This window comes from Zalophus californianus, chromosome 6 (genome assembly GCF_009762305.2).
Source record: "Zalophus californianus isolate mZalCal1 chromosome 6, mZalCal1.pri.v2, whole genome shotgun sequence".
NCBI classification, from domain to species: Eukaryota; Metazoa; Chordata; class Mammalia; order Carnivora; family Otariidae; genus Zalophus; species Zalophus californianus.
This window is the reverse complement of record NC_045600.1, coordinates 80,638,009-80,654,330: the sequence shown is the minus strand read 5'-3', so window position 1 is coordinate 80,654,330 and position 16,322 is coordinate 80,638,009. Positions and strand designations below refer to the sequence as shown.

At 34.3% G+C, this 16,322-nt stretch overlaps 1 protein-coding gene across 2 annotated transcripts in view; it reads right to left on the bottom strand.

Annotated features, from left to right (window-relative positions):
- SPRED1 (sprouty related EVH1 domain containing 1) overlaps positions 1-16,322 on the bottom strand; it is a 117,730-nt gene that overhangs the window by 17,530 nt on the left and 83,878 nt on the right. For both annotated transcript variants that reach the window (XM_027570945.2, XM_027570946.2), the window contains exon 5: positions 5,286-5,435. In XM_027570945.2, the coding sequence (XP_027426746.1) occupies positions 5,286-5,435 (150 nt within the window). The remainder of the gene's footprint in view (positions 1-5,285; positions 5,436-16,322) is intronic.

The following is a 16,322-nucleotide window of genomic DNA, read 5'->3' as shown; positions in this document are numbered from 1 at the left end:
AACTATATCAATCACGGGCCTACTTCAGGATGTACATATATCCACTCTCTCCTCCACTGGTGAGTTTTTTTGCCCATCACTCAAGATATTGGAACATATTTTATATTTAAAGATATTAAACAGGATATCTCCAATCTTAACTATCTTATTTCCTAGAATGCCTAGATGTTGATGAGCAAATATGACTCCAGATGGATTGTTCTGACTCCAAATCCCTGGAAAAGGTATGCAAACTATTTTCAGCCTCTATTTTTGTTATTATTTTAGTCAAAGTAAAACTGGCTTAAAATTACTTTTTTCCTTCTTGTACCAATTAATTTTTCTTGCATTTCTTATAAAATTTCATAGTAAACTTAGACAAAAACATGCATAAACTATGGATAATTTCTATCCCCCAAATGAGGCAGTTTGTCATACAGGTTGTTGTGAAGATCAATCAATATTAGTTATATAAATGCTTTAAACAGTACTCAGCATACAGTAGGGACCACCTATGATAAGGATTAACAAGCCATACTTACAGATTTAATGAAATACAAAGCTGCCTGATTAACATAAAAGGCAGTATTTTAGTCTGAGCTAGAATAAAAAGGAAAAGAAGAGGAGGAGGAGGTAGAAGAAAGAAACATTTAGCATTTGTAAATAACCTCAGAATTCTAACAATTCAGCGAGTATTAATCTAAGTGACTGTTCAGGTACTTAATGATTCTATGCATGAATTTCTTCACTGACAAAAACTAAAGATACTGGCTCTGCTCAAATGAAATACTGGAGTCAAAAGCACTTAGTGAAGCACCAAAAGACTATAAAATCTCATTCTTAGTCTTCTTGATTTCCTAAGACAATTACAAAGGTCAGATAAAATTATTAAACATGAAAACACACATAATACTTTAACAACTAATCCGAAAATAATTAAATATGAGAATGAAAGTCATCTTCCAAAGTAAAAGCAGAATGATTCTCAGAAATCTGTGTTGCTTTCAGTGTTTTTTTTTATTTATGAAAAACACCAGAAAGGAATACTAACAGGTTTTAAAAAAAAAAGAATAAGAAATACTAACAGGTTTCATTATGCCACTTCATATACCATGATATCAGAGGGGAAAAATGTAAAGAATATCAATATAAATTGCAGTTCTATGTACTGGGAGAACACTCATGTGTTTGACAGAACAAATTAAGACAATCAAACACTATCAAGGAAACAAGAGAGTCTTATCTTCTGAGAAGGAAAAAAAACCCCTAGCAATAAATGACAACACCAATGTGTTTGAAAAATGGCCAACATGAAAGTGAAAGGGGCTATAAAGTCTGAGGTCAGTGGAGAAAATAGAACTTCAGTTAAGTAAACATTTAAAAACTATCTGATCACAAGAAAGATTTAAGATCCATCTTTTTTCACCCTGAAATAATCATGACAGTTTACTTAATCATGACATACATCATTCAGAATATAAGAGCCTACATGTCCTAACATACAACCTCTGGGTATTAGACAAATCTTTCACTCTGTGAATAGTGAAACGGTGGGAAGTGGGAATGGCACTGTATTGGTGATGACAGAGGTACTGTCCTGGTCTTGTCCATCTCAGATAATGGCACCATCACTCGTTCCATTGCTTAGACCCCAAACTCAGAAGGCATCCTGGACTCTAATCTATTATCAAGACTTTTTTGGCTCTTCCTTCCAGAATTTACCCCTTATCTCACCATTTCTCATCATTTCTGTCTAGTCCAAATCACCAAAATCTTTTACCTGGATGAAAACAATAGCTTCAAATTGGTCTTAATTCCACTCATGACCACATCCTAACTGTCCATTCTCCACAAAGAAGCCATAATAATGTTTTTAAAATGCAAATGGGACCTTTATTGGAGATTAAAAACCTTGCAACTGCTTCTCACTGAAACTAGAACAAAATTCCTACTCCTCCCAATAGCCTACACTATGCAAACTCTACCAAATTCTCTAACTGTAACTTGCAGTGTATTACCACCTTTACTCACTGAACTGCAGCTCCATCAGCCTATCTCTCTGAAATACCAAGCTGCTGCTTGGATATCCCACCCTGGATTTTCATACGGCTATTATGTTTTGTTTTGATATTATTCATATCTCCATATAAATAGCTCCCCAGAGGATTTTCCCTATCATCTTATATATCTGTATAATTCCTACTAGTCTATTTCCCTGTATATTCCTACTATTCTATTTCCCATTACTTTGTTTCACAGCAATATTACTATCTGAAATATTATTGGTTTAACTTGTTTAACAGTCTATCTCCCCTACTAGCATTTATATCCTTCATGAGGCTAGAGCTCATATCTTTCTTGTTCACAGCTATTCTCGGGGCTTAGAATAGGGCCTGGCACATAGTAGGTACTCTAACATTTTCAACATGCATCTATTCCAAATACATATCAATGTTTGCATGAATGAATGATCTTCCTTAACCCCTAAATAACACTACGGGAGTAAGTTTTATTACTGATATTTACATATGAGGAAACAGTAAGATGGAGAGCATTAGTTTTGTAATTGTAAGTAAATTAAAAGAACAAGATTTAAAACTAGATCTGCCTTTGTCTGAAGCCCAAGACCTTACCCACTGTTGGAGAAATTTCTATCCAGGGAACAACGTTTCCCCTGATGCCTAGTTTGGTTCTATTAAGCAAACAGACCTTATGGAAAATGGCAAAATAACAAGTTTAGGCAGGAAATGTAAAACACATAGCTTAAATTTACACAAGACAAAAAGAAACATCTCCTTGCTCCAAGGTTGCCATGATTAGCCTTGCCATTCTCCTGCCAATCAGCCATAATTATGATTAAACCAGGATCTGGCACCTAACACAAAGGCAAGCCATAAACTTTTAAGATAGCCTAGAACTGGAGCTCTGCCCAAAAGTGGCAATGTTGGATAGAGTGTGCATCATTTTATCTCTTCTCTGCCTAATTGGCTCATCCTGTAACCTTGGAATGGAGAGCTATGTAGAATATATAAATAAACTTGCCCTAAGCTGAGCCAATCAGCTTCCTTCTTATAAGAGTATGGAATTGGTTTGGGACAATAGCGATCTAGGCTGGAATGTCATGTAGACTGAAAGGGCTGAGCCTGACATCCTGATAGTCATAATACACTACTAATCAATGAGGCAACAAAGAACCTAGGCCATAGAGAAAAAGAATGAAATGGATATGTAAAGAAAGACAGAGATAAATGGTCATACTGAGTTTGTATGAACAAGATAGAGGAGAACAGTGGGAGTGGGGAAAGAGAGAAGCTACTTAATACCTAGCACCTCAAAGTCCTAGCTCTATTTATTTATTTATTTTTTTTTAAGATTTTATTTATTCATTTGACAGAGAGCACAAGTAGGCAGAGCAAAGACAGAGGCGGAGGGAGAAGCAGGCTCTCCACTGAGCAGAGAGCCCGATGTGGGGCTCGATCCCAGGACCCGGGGATCACAACCCAAGCCGAAGGCAGATGCCCAACCAACTGAGCCACCCAGGCGCCCCTAGCTCTATTTATTCTTAAAATGAATTCTAAGGAATGCCACTGAGTCATTAAAATCAAGCCCCCCTCCCCAGTATATATATACAATGGAATATTACACAGCCATAAAAAAATAGGAAATCTTGCCATTTGCAATGACGTGGATGAACTAGAGGGTATTATGCTGAGTGAAATAAGTCAGTCAGGGAAAGACAATTATCATATCTCACTGATATGTGGAATTTAAGAAACAAGGCAGAGGATCATAGGGGAAGAGAGGGAAAAAAATGAAACAAGATGAAACCAGAAAGGGAGACAAACTGTAAGACACTCTTCATCATAGGAAACAAACTGAGGGTTGCTGGAGCGGAGAGAGGTGGAAGGCTGGGGTAACTGGGTGATGGACATTGCAGAGGGTAAGTGTTGTAATGAGCACTAGGTATTATATAGGACTGATAAATCACAGATTTGTACCCCTGAACAAATAATATATTATATGTCAATTTAAAAAATAATAAAATAAAGTCCCCAAGTTATCCTAAATTAATCAAGTTCCCAGTATTGAATGATAAGAACAGGAATAAACTGAGTCAAAACATCATTTGCTTCCAAGCTGATGCCGTTAGCATTTATTCATTCTCTCATTCAACAAATGTTAACTAGAGGCTCACTTTCTTCAGAAACTTCTAGGTTTCTCAAGGTATCAGGGAACAAACAAACAGTACAAATAGAAAAATTAAATACATAAAGCTAGGAAATGATAAATGTTATGAAGAAAAATAAAGCAGAGTAAGGATACAGTGATAGAAAAGTTGCTATTTTATTTAGAGTGCCCAGGGAAGGCTTCACGGAAGAGGTGACCCGAAGGGAGGAGCAAACTTTGTGAAGATCTAGGGGAGAAGTGTTCCAGATAGATGGAAGAGCAAATGCAAAGCAAACTTCTTCCCTAACAAGCTGCATGTTTGGGATCCTCAGGTTAAAATGAGAATCATGAAATGAGAATCAGGTGGGCTTTAGTCATAGCCACTATGCCACTGGACACTAATACATCTTATAAATATCGTCTATCAAGAAGAGTATTTTAAAACATTTTTTAAAAAACCACTTTGATGGGCTTCTGATTTTGCAGACATATAATGGGTATGGTTTAAACCACATGAGTTCATAGCGAAACGGTTCAAATGCTTATTTAACAATGAAGGCATTTGTTTCTATCACTAAGAGAAATGGGGTCATGAATGGTCTTCTGACAGATTTGATAACATTTGTGAGTGACATAAAAACAGGGTTATAGTCTATAATTAAGGTTTCATTTTTAGATCAAGCTGGAAAAATTAGAGAGTTGTATACTCAGTACCCAAAGGAAACACTTTCACTGAGTTGATTTAGGAATACATTATTAGTATCTGAGGTTAAGCTATAAGAAACAACTCTATGAAATTTATCAGTGTATATGCCACAGATATGTTTGCTGAAGATATTTTTCATAATATCTGTCATCTGAGAAGTTTCATGTAGAGTAAAGCTAGAGAAACTTCTGGTTCCTAAGAGACTGAAATGGTTCTTCCTCCCAGATCCTCCCAGATAATGAAAGCGTAACACACTTTCCCTTTCAACTCTGTAATCAAAAAATGTAAAGTCAAATTTATGGTTCAATTAAATCACATTCCCCTAGATTTCTGTTGTTTGTCTGATAAAGGCAGATGGTCTTAATGTCCTTCTCTAATACATCCAATTTCTACACATATGAATAACACACCGAAAAATATTTAATCTTCTCACCTGATTGGCTTGGCTCTGCAAGTAAACTCTTCTGGCATTCAGATCTTCAAAGGCAGAAGGTCTTGAGCTTCTGTACGGCTCACTGGTAACAACTGTCTCTTGCTGGAGATGATCTTTCACTAGAGAACTGGAACTGTCCTCTTCAGTTGCCTAATGGGAATAATCCCCAAAATTCATTAGTTGCCAGAAACAAAAAAAAGTAAGATACTTTCACTCTAGCAAGTATTTAGCAAATCATTATGTACCACTACCATCACTATAAATGGCAATTCCCCAAACACAAACAATCATGATTAGGGAGCCAGGTCAAAATAAAATAACAATAATATTAATAATAAATCAACTTTATGGGCTTCCTTATAGCAAATGACTTAGGAAGAATTAGAAGCCTAACCATGCCATGTTAGAGAGATAATCTAATTAAAATGAAGTTTTAAATTTTAACGAGAAGCAACATACATAGAAAATGAAGAAATTATTACAGAGATACACAAATCAATTTAAGTGTTATCTTGCAAGTTAAAAAAGTATGTACCAAGGACTGTGCTGTGTTATATGATACAGGGGATCAAAAGAAAACAGCAGTCCATGACCTTACTGAATGAATAAAGAATTAATTAGCCTGACTATGCTGATTCAGCTCATGCACATGAGACTTAGGTAAGGGACATGCTCAATGACAGGCCCTAATGACATGTTTCTGAAATTTCATAAACAATAATTTGTTTAAAGGAATGAGATAATTATTTGCCATTACTTTTCCTGTTACTGTATAATTATTAGAAGAGATTGTGAAAGCCAAATAAAAATGACAGAAATACTATCACTGGCTTAACCTAAAATAATTTGGAGTAATCACTACAGGGCTAATAATCTTAAAGGTGTAGTAAACCTTTATGAGCTTTTTAAAAAAAAAACAATTAAAAATTTGGTGCTCTAAAATTAAAGCATAAGATTCATAAAATAGCTAACATATTTTAGTTTATAAATGCACATTCTAGTCCTTGCTCTGGAACGAAGTAGCCTTGTGACATTTAATTTCTGTGGAATTGGTTTTTTCAATTACCAAATACTTTTATAATTCCTATGCTATTTTACCACATGGATTTTAAGGATTTAGTGAGATGATAATATATGTGAAAATGCCATGAAAACTAAAAGCAATTAAACTTTTAAAAATATACTTGAGAATGCACTATCACTTAAAACTAAATGTCAAACCCAGTTAATTGTTCTTTTTAGCTGATTTTCATTACAGTTGTCCCAATGAGTTATGATAGTTAATGCTAAATTACTAGAAGGAAGTTGGTTAAATACTAGTAACCAGCAAACATTCTTTCAAAATGCATGCTGAAAATTGGAAGGAGTAAAAAATTTCAAGAAATATATTAACATATTTGAGACAGTTTTGAAAATAAATGATTCAAGTAACTGTAAAAATCATAAGCAAGCTGAATAGAAAAAAACATGGGGGCCTGGGGAGGGGAGGTTTAGAGAAAGGGCCTAAGTTAGAAAATTGTCTCATCCAACTAAGGTATAGAATTTAAGCAATTCAAGCAATTAACTTCTCTAAATTATGGTTTTATTATAAATTGGGTATATTTGTACTAACAAATTTGGGGTTACTTGGGATACTCAAGAGATTAAAATCTGTAAACAGGCATGAATTACTATAGTAGTAGTAGTAGTAGTAGTAGTAGTAATATCAGTAGTAATTACAAAGTAATTATACTTATAATGGTGACAACTATTTGGATCAGGTTGATTTTACTGAATTCCAATCTAATTGAGGAGTCATTTAAGATTTGTAAAATAAAGCCTACTGAAAAGTCCATATCTGAACAAACATAAACTTGTTATATAACACAAGTATTTTACTCTGCTGACTTGGGTTAATTCTACTTATATTCTGTACATTAAGCAAAAACACATTTCATTTTGATTAAGAATACATTTATTTTTTAAAGGGAACTATCAAGAGTGTTATTTCATTATTAAATAAAAATGTGTTTATTGTTTGAGTAACAAATAATTTAGTTCTACTTAAAAATGTTTGCCAAAACAGCTAGAATTTACCTAATAACTACAGTTCACATCACACAGTTAATTTTTAACTACACACCTAAATGGGTCTCAGATAATAAAATAAGGAAAACATCTTTCAGGTGTCTCATATGGTAAAAACAAACAACTCCCTCCCTCAATGTATTGTACAGACTACAATCTACAATAAGGTCCCTTATCCTTGAACTGTGAGAAACAAACTAACATTTTTACAGAATCCCAAACTGGGAGAGTATGTTCCTACTACTTAATTATATCTCTTTCAGCAAGTTATAAATTTAGATGTATATTGAAAAAGTTTTAAAAAAAGCAGTAATAAGTAAAATGGCCATTCTTAGTCATTGCTAATTCTACATATACAAGTAAAATGTGGAACAACCATTTGTGAAAAATTATTTCAGTAGAATGTATCAAAAGTTTTTAAAACATTTTGACAAAGTCTTGAATCTTGCAAAGAAAAAAAGAGTACTAAATGGAAGAAGCTTTAGGCAAAATTATTTTTCTCAGAATTACTTTTTTTTTGATATAGTGTTCAATGATTCATTGTTTGCGTTTAACACCCAGCGCTCCATTCAGTACGTGCCCTCTTTAATACCCATCACCAGGCTAACCCATCACCCCACCACCCTCCCCTCTAGAACCCTGTTTGTTTCTCAGAGTCCATAGTCTCTTCATGATTCATCTCCCCCTCCAATTTCCCCTTCATTTTTCCCTTCCTCCTTTTTTTTTTTTAACATATAATGTATTATTTGTTTCAGAGGTACAGGTATGTGATTCAACAGAATTACTTTTAATAGTAAAATTTAAGAAATAACCCTAATGTCCCAAAATATGGGGATGGTTACATAAATTATGGTATCTCCATTTAATGGAATATTGAGTGGTCATTTGAAATTAGGCTTATGACTAATATCCACTATGTGGGGAAACATTTAGTGTTACAAAATTTTATTTACAGTATTATCATAACCATAAAAAAATAAAAGATTGAAATGATATAAAAAGAATGTTAACACCTATCCTTGATGGTTTGATTATGAGTTATTTTCCAATTTTTCTAGAGCTTTACTTTTATGTAGGCCACAATTTCTCTTAAAATCTAGGTATATACTTTTTCCCTTGTTTGTGATACCGAATTGTAATATTTTGAAATATAAATATATTCTATTAAAATATTCAAGTAAATCAACTAGGGAATTAGTCATATGCTTTTTGGCTTAAATACATTTCCCCCCAACTCTGTATGTGAAATGATGAACTAAGACATTCTTCAACCCTTGCCCCAAACCCTCCTAGATTCATGCAAGATATCTTTCTTTCGATTAAAAAAAATTATTTTCTAAACAAGTTCACCTTCTGCATACCTTTCAAATCGATTTTCTCTCATTATCTTTTTTGCCTATCTTATTTCAGTAGGTTTTTAACTGATCTCCTTGTTTCCAGACTTGGGGAAGGCTATTCATGCAAATCTATTTGTTTTTCTGCTCAACCCTTCTAAGATTTCCAATTACCAAAGCTCTCTTGGGGAATCCTGCACATACTGGAGAGTGGAAGGGAAGAAAATCAGTATTGTCTGAGGAACACCTTCATAAGAAATACAATTTACACAAATCCATAGAAATGGGCCCTCTCCCCCCAGTTATTTTTTTTATTTTTATTTTTTGGCCTATTTCAAACAATGTTGCTAAGAACATTCTTTTACAGACCTTATGGTATATATGTACAAGAGGGTTTTCTGGTAAATATCCAGGAATAGAAATGGTGGATTACAAGATATACCTACAGGATATACCTATGTTTCCAAGGTAGTGCTAACAATTCACATATCTATATTCTCACCAAGCCCAGGCATTATCACAACTTACACTTTTATGTATCTATCTGCTGTTTAATTTCTACAATAATGGATCAGTTCTACTAAAAGTTACATAATATTTTCTTTCTGCAACAAGAAACTCTGAGAATGAACAAAAGAACTAAGAAATGAATGCACAAGTTTGTGCAATTTTACCATGGCTCCTAATACTATTTCATCCTCAAATCTTTTGGTTTCAGAAATACTGATGTACTTGTTTCTTACCATTTGACTTTTCACACTTCTGATTCTTCGTACATGCCATTTCCTCTGCCCACAATGACTGTCTTCAGTTCTTTCACAAGAAAAACTCTTTGAAATGTCACCTATAAACTCTTAAAAGTCTTGGGTGATCCACTCCAACTTAATCATTCCCTCCTCTAAAGATCCTCAAAAATACTTGTATCTATCACCCTATATTCTAAGTGTTCTTTTATTTATATTTCTGCCAAGAGCCAGTAATGGGAGACTTTGCCTCCATTTTATCCCTAGGGCTTATAATTATGCCTGTCATATAGTATCATATAAATAATCTCTAATATGCGACCATCCACAAATCAGATCACATTATAAGTAATATAGACTCTTGGGAGTAAATGTGGTTTAACAGGATAAAAAAATGTAGAAAAAGAACTCCTTAACAAAAAAATCTTCCCCCACAAAAGAAATAATTTTAATAAATGTAAAAGTTCAAATTACACAGAAAAATTCTGCCCATAATCCCAACCCCATGGAATAACACCTATTATTTGACATAGAGCTTTCCAGACTTCTTAATGCATGTATATTTGTTCATATCCTATGTATAATATCGTTCCATTTATACTATAGACAGTCTATCCATGTGGTGTTTTTCCTTCATAATATATCATGGACCTCTCACATCAATATATAAAGACGTACCTTGTGCTTTGAAATGCTTGCAAAGAAGTGCAGTATTTGTGTGTGTCATCTATTCTATAACTAATACTCTAATTATGGACCTTTAGATTCCTCCCTACTTTCTGTTATGTATGTTGCAATGCACATCCTTATACATACGTTTTGGTGCAGTGGTAATATTATTTCCTTAGGATTAATTCCCATAAATAGAATCACTAAAGAATATGCATATATTCCCATTATATTACCAAGCTACCTTCTAGCAAGCTTATGTACCATTTGAAAACCCCTCGATAGTATATTACAGAGGGATCATTTCCTCACATCTCTGTTCATACTGGGCTTTACCACCTACCAATCTTTGCCAATCTTATTTGTCAAATAAGAAAAATACTTCATTATTTTCCAAAAACATTATCTGCACTATTTCCATAATTAAAATTAGTAATAACCAAAATTTTCTTAAGCTGGATACAACTGAGTAAAAAGTGTTCAGGCTTAGTCAAATTTGAATGTTTTTAACTGAATTACAACCCCTTAAAAGTAACAATTACTATGGGAACATGGACATATTCTAAAGTTAGGTGGTGGGAAATGCCAAAAATCTTTCACAAGAGCAGAAAATTTAACACATGATATACATAAAGACTTCACATACATTTGCATGATCTCTAGCTTTAAAAAAATTATCTATAGCAGTCATATACACCCACATTCAATGCTCTTAGTATTGTGCTGGCATAGGCTCATCTGTATTATCTATATAGTAACCTATGCCAATATTTAATATACAATGGAAATCTGCTTCACTCTCAGAGGCTGGTATAATAATTATTCTCCTATGGTTGCTAAGAGATTGTTTAGCTTTTCCTTTTTCTAAGACTACTATAGCAATTTTATGCGTAGAGGCAAAAGGATGCTGGGTAAAGCAAGAAAATAATTCCAGCTGTAGCTCTCTATCAGAACATAAGGCTAGATAGATGACAGCTACAGAGAAAATAGAAACAGACTTTGCTTCTCTCCTTCCTTTATCCCTTCCTACTGTATAATTCTGAGTAGAGACAACTTAGCGTTGTTCTACAAACCTTTTTAAATATATGATTCCCAATGAATAATCAGGTGTGAAAAAAGTGTTATCAGTCTACTTACTGCTCAAGAACTTTACTATTGTATTTGTATATCACAAAACACAGGTTTGAAAATGTATGGCTGAGTTATATCCAACAAGAGAAGATTTTAGTAATTATATTATTAGTTAATTTTAGCATGATGGAAGAATTTTAAAACGTTCTTTGATAAAGAAGTCTTATATTTTATCATTGCATATGTTAAAAATGCTACCAAAAGTGCTATTCTTTTGGCATTTAAAATTATATACTCAAATTATGCAAACATGGGAAGCACAGAAAAAAAATTACAATTCCACAAGCCCAGCAAAATCACCATTAATATTTTGGTGTAGCACCCAGTAGCAATTCATTTTAGATTTGACCACAATTATCTCCTATTCTGCTCATTAAATTTCTTCAGTTCCTTTGATTAGTTTAAGAGTAAGAATACACTAACCTGCGAGTTTTTATCTTGCATTTGTCTAGGAGCTTTGTCTAAAAACACTAATAGCACATACAGAATTTTGTTTAAGCAATCTGAACATAGTAATCAGTGATGAAACAATATGGAAGGAATGAGAAATGTACCAAGACATAATGTCCCACAAAAACAGAAAAAAGAAAACAAGTCCTCTACCCTAGGTTAATCAACACGCAAACTAAACTACTTTTCTATTAAGTTAGTTTGACTTAAAGGTGGGGTTAGGTTTTCAGGAACTGTTTATTGTCTGTTGATTTGTTTTTTAGTTATTAAGCAGCAGTTACATTGTTCCTCGTAACTATATAAATGTATATAATCCTGTAACTGGTAAATCTATTTCTAAGATTTTATCCTAAGGTCACATTTGGAAAAATTCCAACAAAAATTAATGTAAGAGGCTCTGGAAAATAAAGTAAAGGTTCAATAAAACATGAATGGTTAAATAAATTGTATGGCACAGTTACACGATTATAATGGCTAAATGCAAAACCTGTGAAGTCAGACTTTGTGGGTTCAAATTTTAGGATTTATACTACTTAAATTCCAACTACCACCATCACTACCATCACCAATACAAACAAATCTCCTTTCAAAACACAATCAAGGGGTGCCTGGCTGGCTCAGTCCATGGAGCATGAGACTCTTGACCTCAGCGCTATAGGTTTGAGCCCCACACTGGGTACAGGGATTACTTAAAAATAACATCTTTAAAATACCGCCCCCCACAACACACACAATCAAAATGGAAAAGAGACTGATTCTTTTGGTACTTTAAAATAAAGAAATATGGGGCGCCTGCGTGGCTCAGTCGTTAAGCGTCTGCCTGGGATCAAGTCCCTCATCAGGCTCCCTGCTCAGCAGGGAGCCTGCTTCTCCCTCTCTCTCTGCCTCTCACCCTGCTTGTGCGCTCTCTCTGTGTCAAATAAATAAATAAATAAAATCTTAAAAAAAAATAAAATAAATATGTATTTGAATACAATACGAAAGAACAAAGAAAAACCTAGGCAGAATAGCAGTTATCTCTGGGGAGGAATAAATGATTCCTGATTTCTTCTTTATAATTTTCTAACTACCCAAATATTCTACTTGAAGATGTATTAGTCTAAGAGTCAAGAAAAAAATGTAAATAAAAAACCATTAGGCAAAAAGGTTATACAGTTCTTTTGCTCCCTTGTTACATAACAAAACTCAATCTGAAACATACTAAAGTTTTGGGAACTCAACTATGGGTTAGTACTTAATGTAGGATGGTGACAGTCACACTAACATAACAACAATTTGCTAGCTAAATAATGCCTATCCACGGAGGTGCCTTAGTGGCTCGGTGGTTGGGCATCCGACTCTTGATTCTGGCTTGGGTCATGATCTCAGGGTTGTGAGACTGAGTCCCCCAATTGTGGCTCCACACTCAATGGGTCTGCTGGAGATTCCTTCCCTCTGCCCCACCCTCTGCTTGAGGACTCACACTCTCCCTCCCTCCCTCTAAGTAAATGAGTCTTTAAAAAAGAATAATAATGCCTATCCACTTAGTTTTCAGATATAGAGCCTATTAAAATGTTACCCACCTTTGAAAATTAGTAAATAAACAATTCCTATCCCCCTTGTTAAAGCAAAGTTACATTAATCAGTAACTGTAAATCATAATCTCTTAAATCATTCTGGCTCAGAAATGACACTATCAAATTCTAAAAGAGTAAGTTAGTCAAGTATTTCTCAGTGGCCAAAAGAAAAAATAAGACAACTTTCACTTCGGATCAATTAAGTGTCATCTTTCTTCTTCCCAGAAGCATGAAATCTGAGATCTTTTCCTCTTAGAACCACAGCCTGTTGTGAGGTGAGTTTAATGGTTTTTGCTTTTTTGTTTTTTAACCAATCCAGCATATCTGAACAAGAGCTGCTCTCTGGTTGGAGAAACACTGTAAAAATGATCTTATAACAAATATGAACTAGCATTTAAAAAACAAAATAAAAACAAACCTTAACTGGCTCATTTTAAAAGAGTCAAAGAAAGAAACCAATGAAAACAACATACATACCTTTTTACAGTTAAGGTTAAAAATCCTAAGTGTGAAGGTTTTTCTTTAAAAAACCCTTCTTGGGTACCACTGAGGTATGATCAGCACTGTACTAAAAACATCAGGGATGAAAGATGAGCAAGATGTGATTTTAAATCCAAATGATGTGTTTTATTTAACTCTTCAAAGACAGATATTAAATAAAAAGGTAGACTTCTTCCTGTTGATTTAGGATGACTGAATTGTTGGAAACAGAAAGGTGCCCACCAACAAATAACCAAATGTCTAGTATAGCTTTAGAACAGAAAAGGTGCTCAAATTAACTGTTGAATAAATAAATAAATACTTAAAATGGAGAGGATTTCCACTCTGATATTTAATGACTTCAAGACATTTAATGATCTAAATAAAACACAGTCATTACCTCTTTGGGATTAAAAAAATTAGATAATGGTTATTCTTTAAAAACCATTTTCCTTGTCTTTGCAAATAATCACCAATAAAGTAAACCTGATATAATTACTGCTATAAATCGCAGCCAATTTGTATTCCAAATAATTTCAAAATGTTTAGTTATGCCAAGCCCATAGGTGAATTACAAAACAACAAAATATTTCTGATAAAGCGGTTAAATTATTTTATAACCTCCAATATATTCCAAAATAAGAATGACACTTAAAAACTTTGGCATATCATGAAATAAATGGCACTACAGTAAATTTAAGAGTTTTCTTTGGCAGTTTTAATTCTGGACATCGATTCTTTTAAAAAATTTTCAAATAAGAAGTTTAGAAAAATTTATCTCACATATTTGCTAGCACCTCAGTATTCCCCACTCCTTTCTTGATGTAATTAAGGTTAATGTATTATATAATCAGGTCAGACTTTTTTAAACAATAAAGATGACTTTTTTTCTACTTGAACATATTCTTAGTTATAAAAGGGCTATAAAACCAAGATACAACACACTCTTCTATTGGAAGACAGAATTTAGCCTAAGCTAGAGATCATCTAAAAAACTGAGAATTGATGAAGATTAGGATTAAAGAACATGACTACAGATGTTAGCTTTCGTTCTCATCATATTCCCTTCCTGCTCGTGTACTGGTTAGCTACTCCTGCACAATAAATTACCATAAAAGAGCAGCTTCAAAGAACAAACATTTATTATCTCACCGTTTCTGTGAGTGAGAAACTTAGCTGAATGGCTCTGGCTCACAGTCCCTCAAGACGTTGCAGTAAAGGTAATATCCAGGGCTGAAGTTATCTGAAGGTTTGTTTGGGGCTGGAGGACTTTCTTCCAAGATCAACCCATTTCCTTGCTGGCTGTTTAAACAAGGGCTCAGTTCCTCACCACATGAATCTCTTCACAGAACCTCTCAAGTGTCCTTGCACACAGTAGCAGGCTCCTCCCAAAGACAGTGATCCAAGAGAAAGAGCAAGATGGAAGCCACAAATTTTCTTAGGACCTACCCTTACTTCCTTCACATTTCTATTTGTTAGAAGTGAGTCACTAAGTACAGTGACACTCAAAGAGAGGGGAATTAGACTAGAGTGAAGCCAATAGTATGAAAGAATTTGTGGACATATTTTAAAACCACTACTGTTCACCACTCTTTGGACAAGTAATTTACAGTTTTCTCATATACAAAATACACTTCACCCCCTCCCAAGACTCCCCCAAGTCTTATTCCTTTAGAGCAACAACTTCTCATAGAGGATGTTGTGATCTAAATAGATCCAGACAGATGAAACTTCTCAGGTATAGTTCCTTAAGTACAATCCTCTGAGTATAATTTCTCCCAAAGTGAAGACCTGGACACTAAAGTGACAAATTATCTGCCCTACACATACCCAAAATACAAAGATAGGATAGGCAGAGGAAAACCATCATGTACAAAAGAAAATGGGACGCACAATGGAGTCACTGATCCAAAGTAATTCTGAAATCAAGGTAGAAACATCTTACAAGTTGCTTGAAGAGAACTTAGGACCTAGGAATAATTCTCCATGGCTCTTGGCTCTGGCCTTGGAGATTTGGTCTCTGATTTCTGAGTCACCCTTCCATTTTATGAAAGGCAGCCCATGTTTACATACATGTGTATAGAATGTTTTAACCTGCCTTCTACCAGAATTTTGGGGATCTAAAGGGTCACTCTTCAGTCCAAGGTGGTGATACTTCTGCCAAAATAACTCTTTTGAAAACACTGTGGGTCTCTTGTGATTCTTATCGGGGTTCACACTATTAAGACAAAAAAGCACAGTCACAAATCTGAAATAAACTCTTCTCTACTTTAAATTTTTGCTAAGGGACACCCTAATCTGATAATAAGCTCTATCACTTTGATTGAAAGGTCCTTGGAGGCATACCTTAGATCTGTATTGAGGTCTTAAGAAAGGATTTTATAAATCACACACTTGGCTTCATCTTTAGACAAAGCTATTCTGAGAGTGCCCTGGATTTGATCTTTGCCTGGAAGCCATTTCCTAATTTTAGCATAGTTTGATACACTAAGAGGATGAGAATTTTCAAACCAGCAGGTCCTGGCTCCATTTTGTTTAGGAGCCCTTCCTTGCCCTATTTACCGTAAGCAGAAAGAAGAAACCAAGCAACAGTTTTAACCTTTAGCT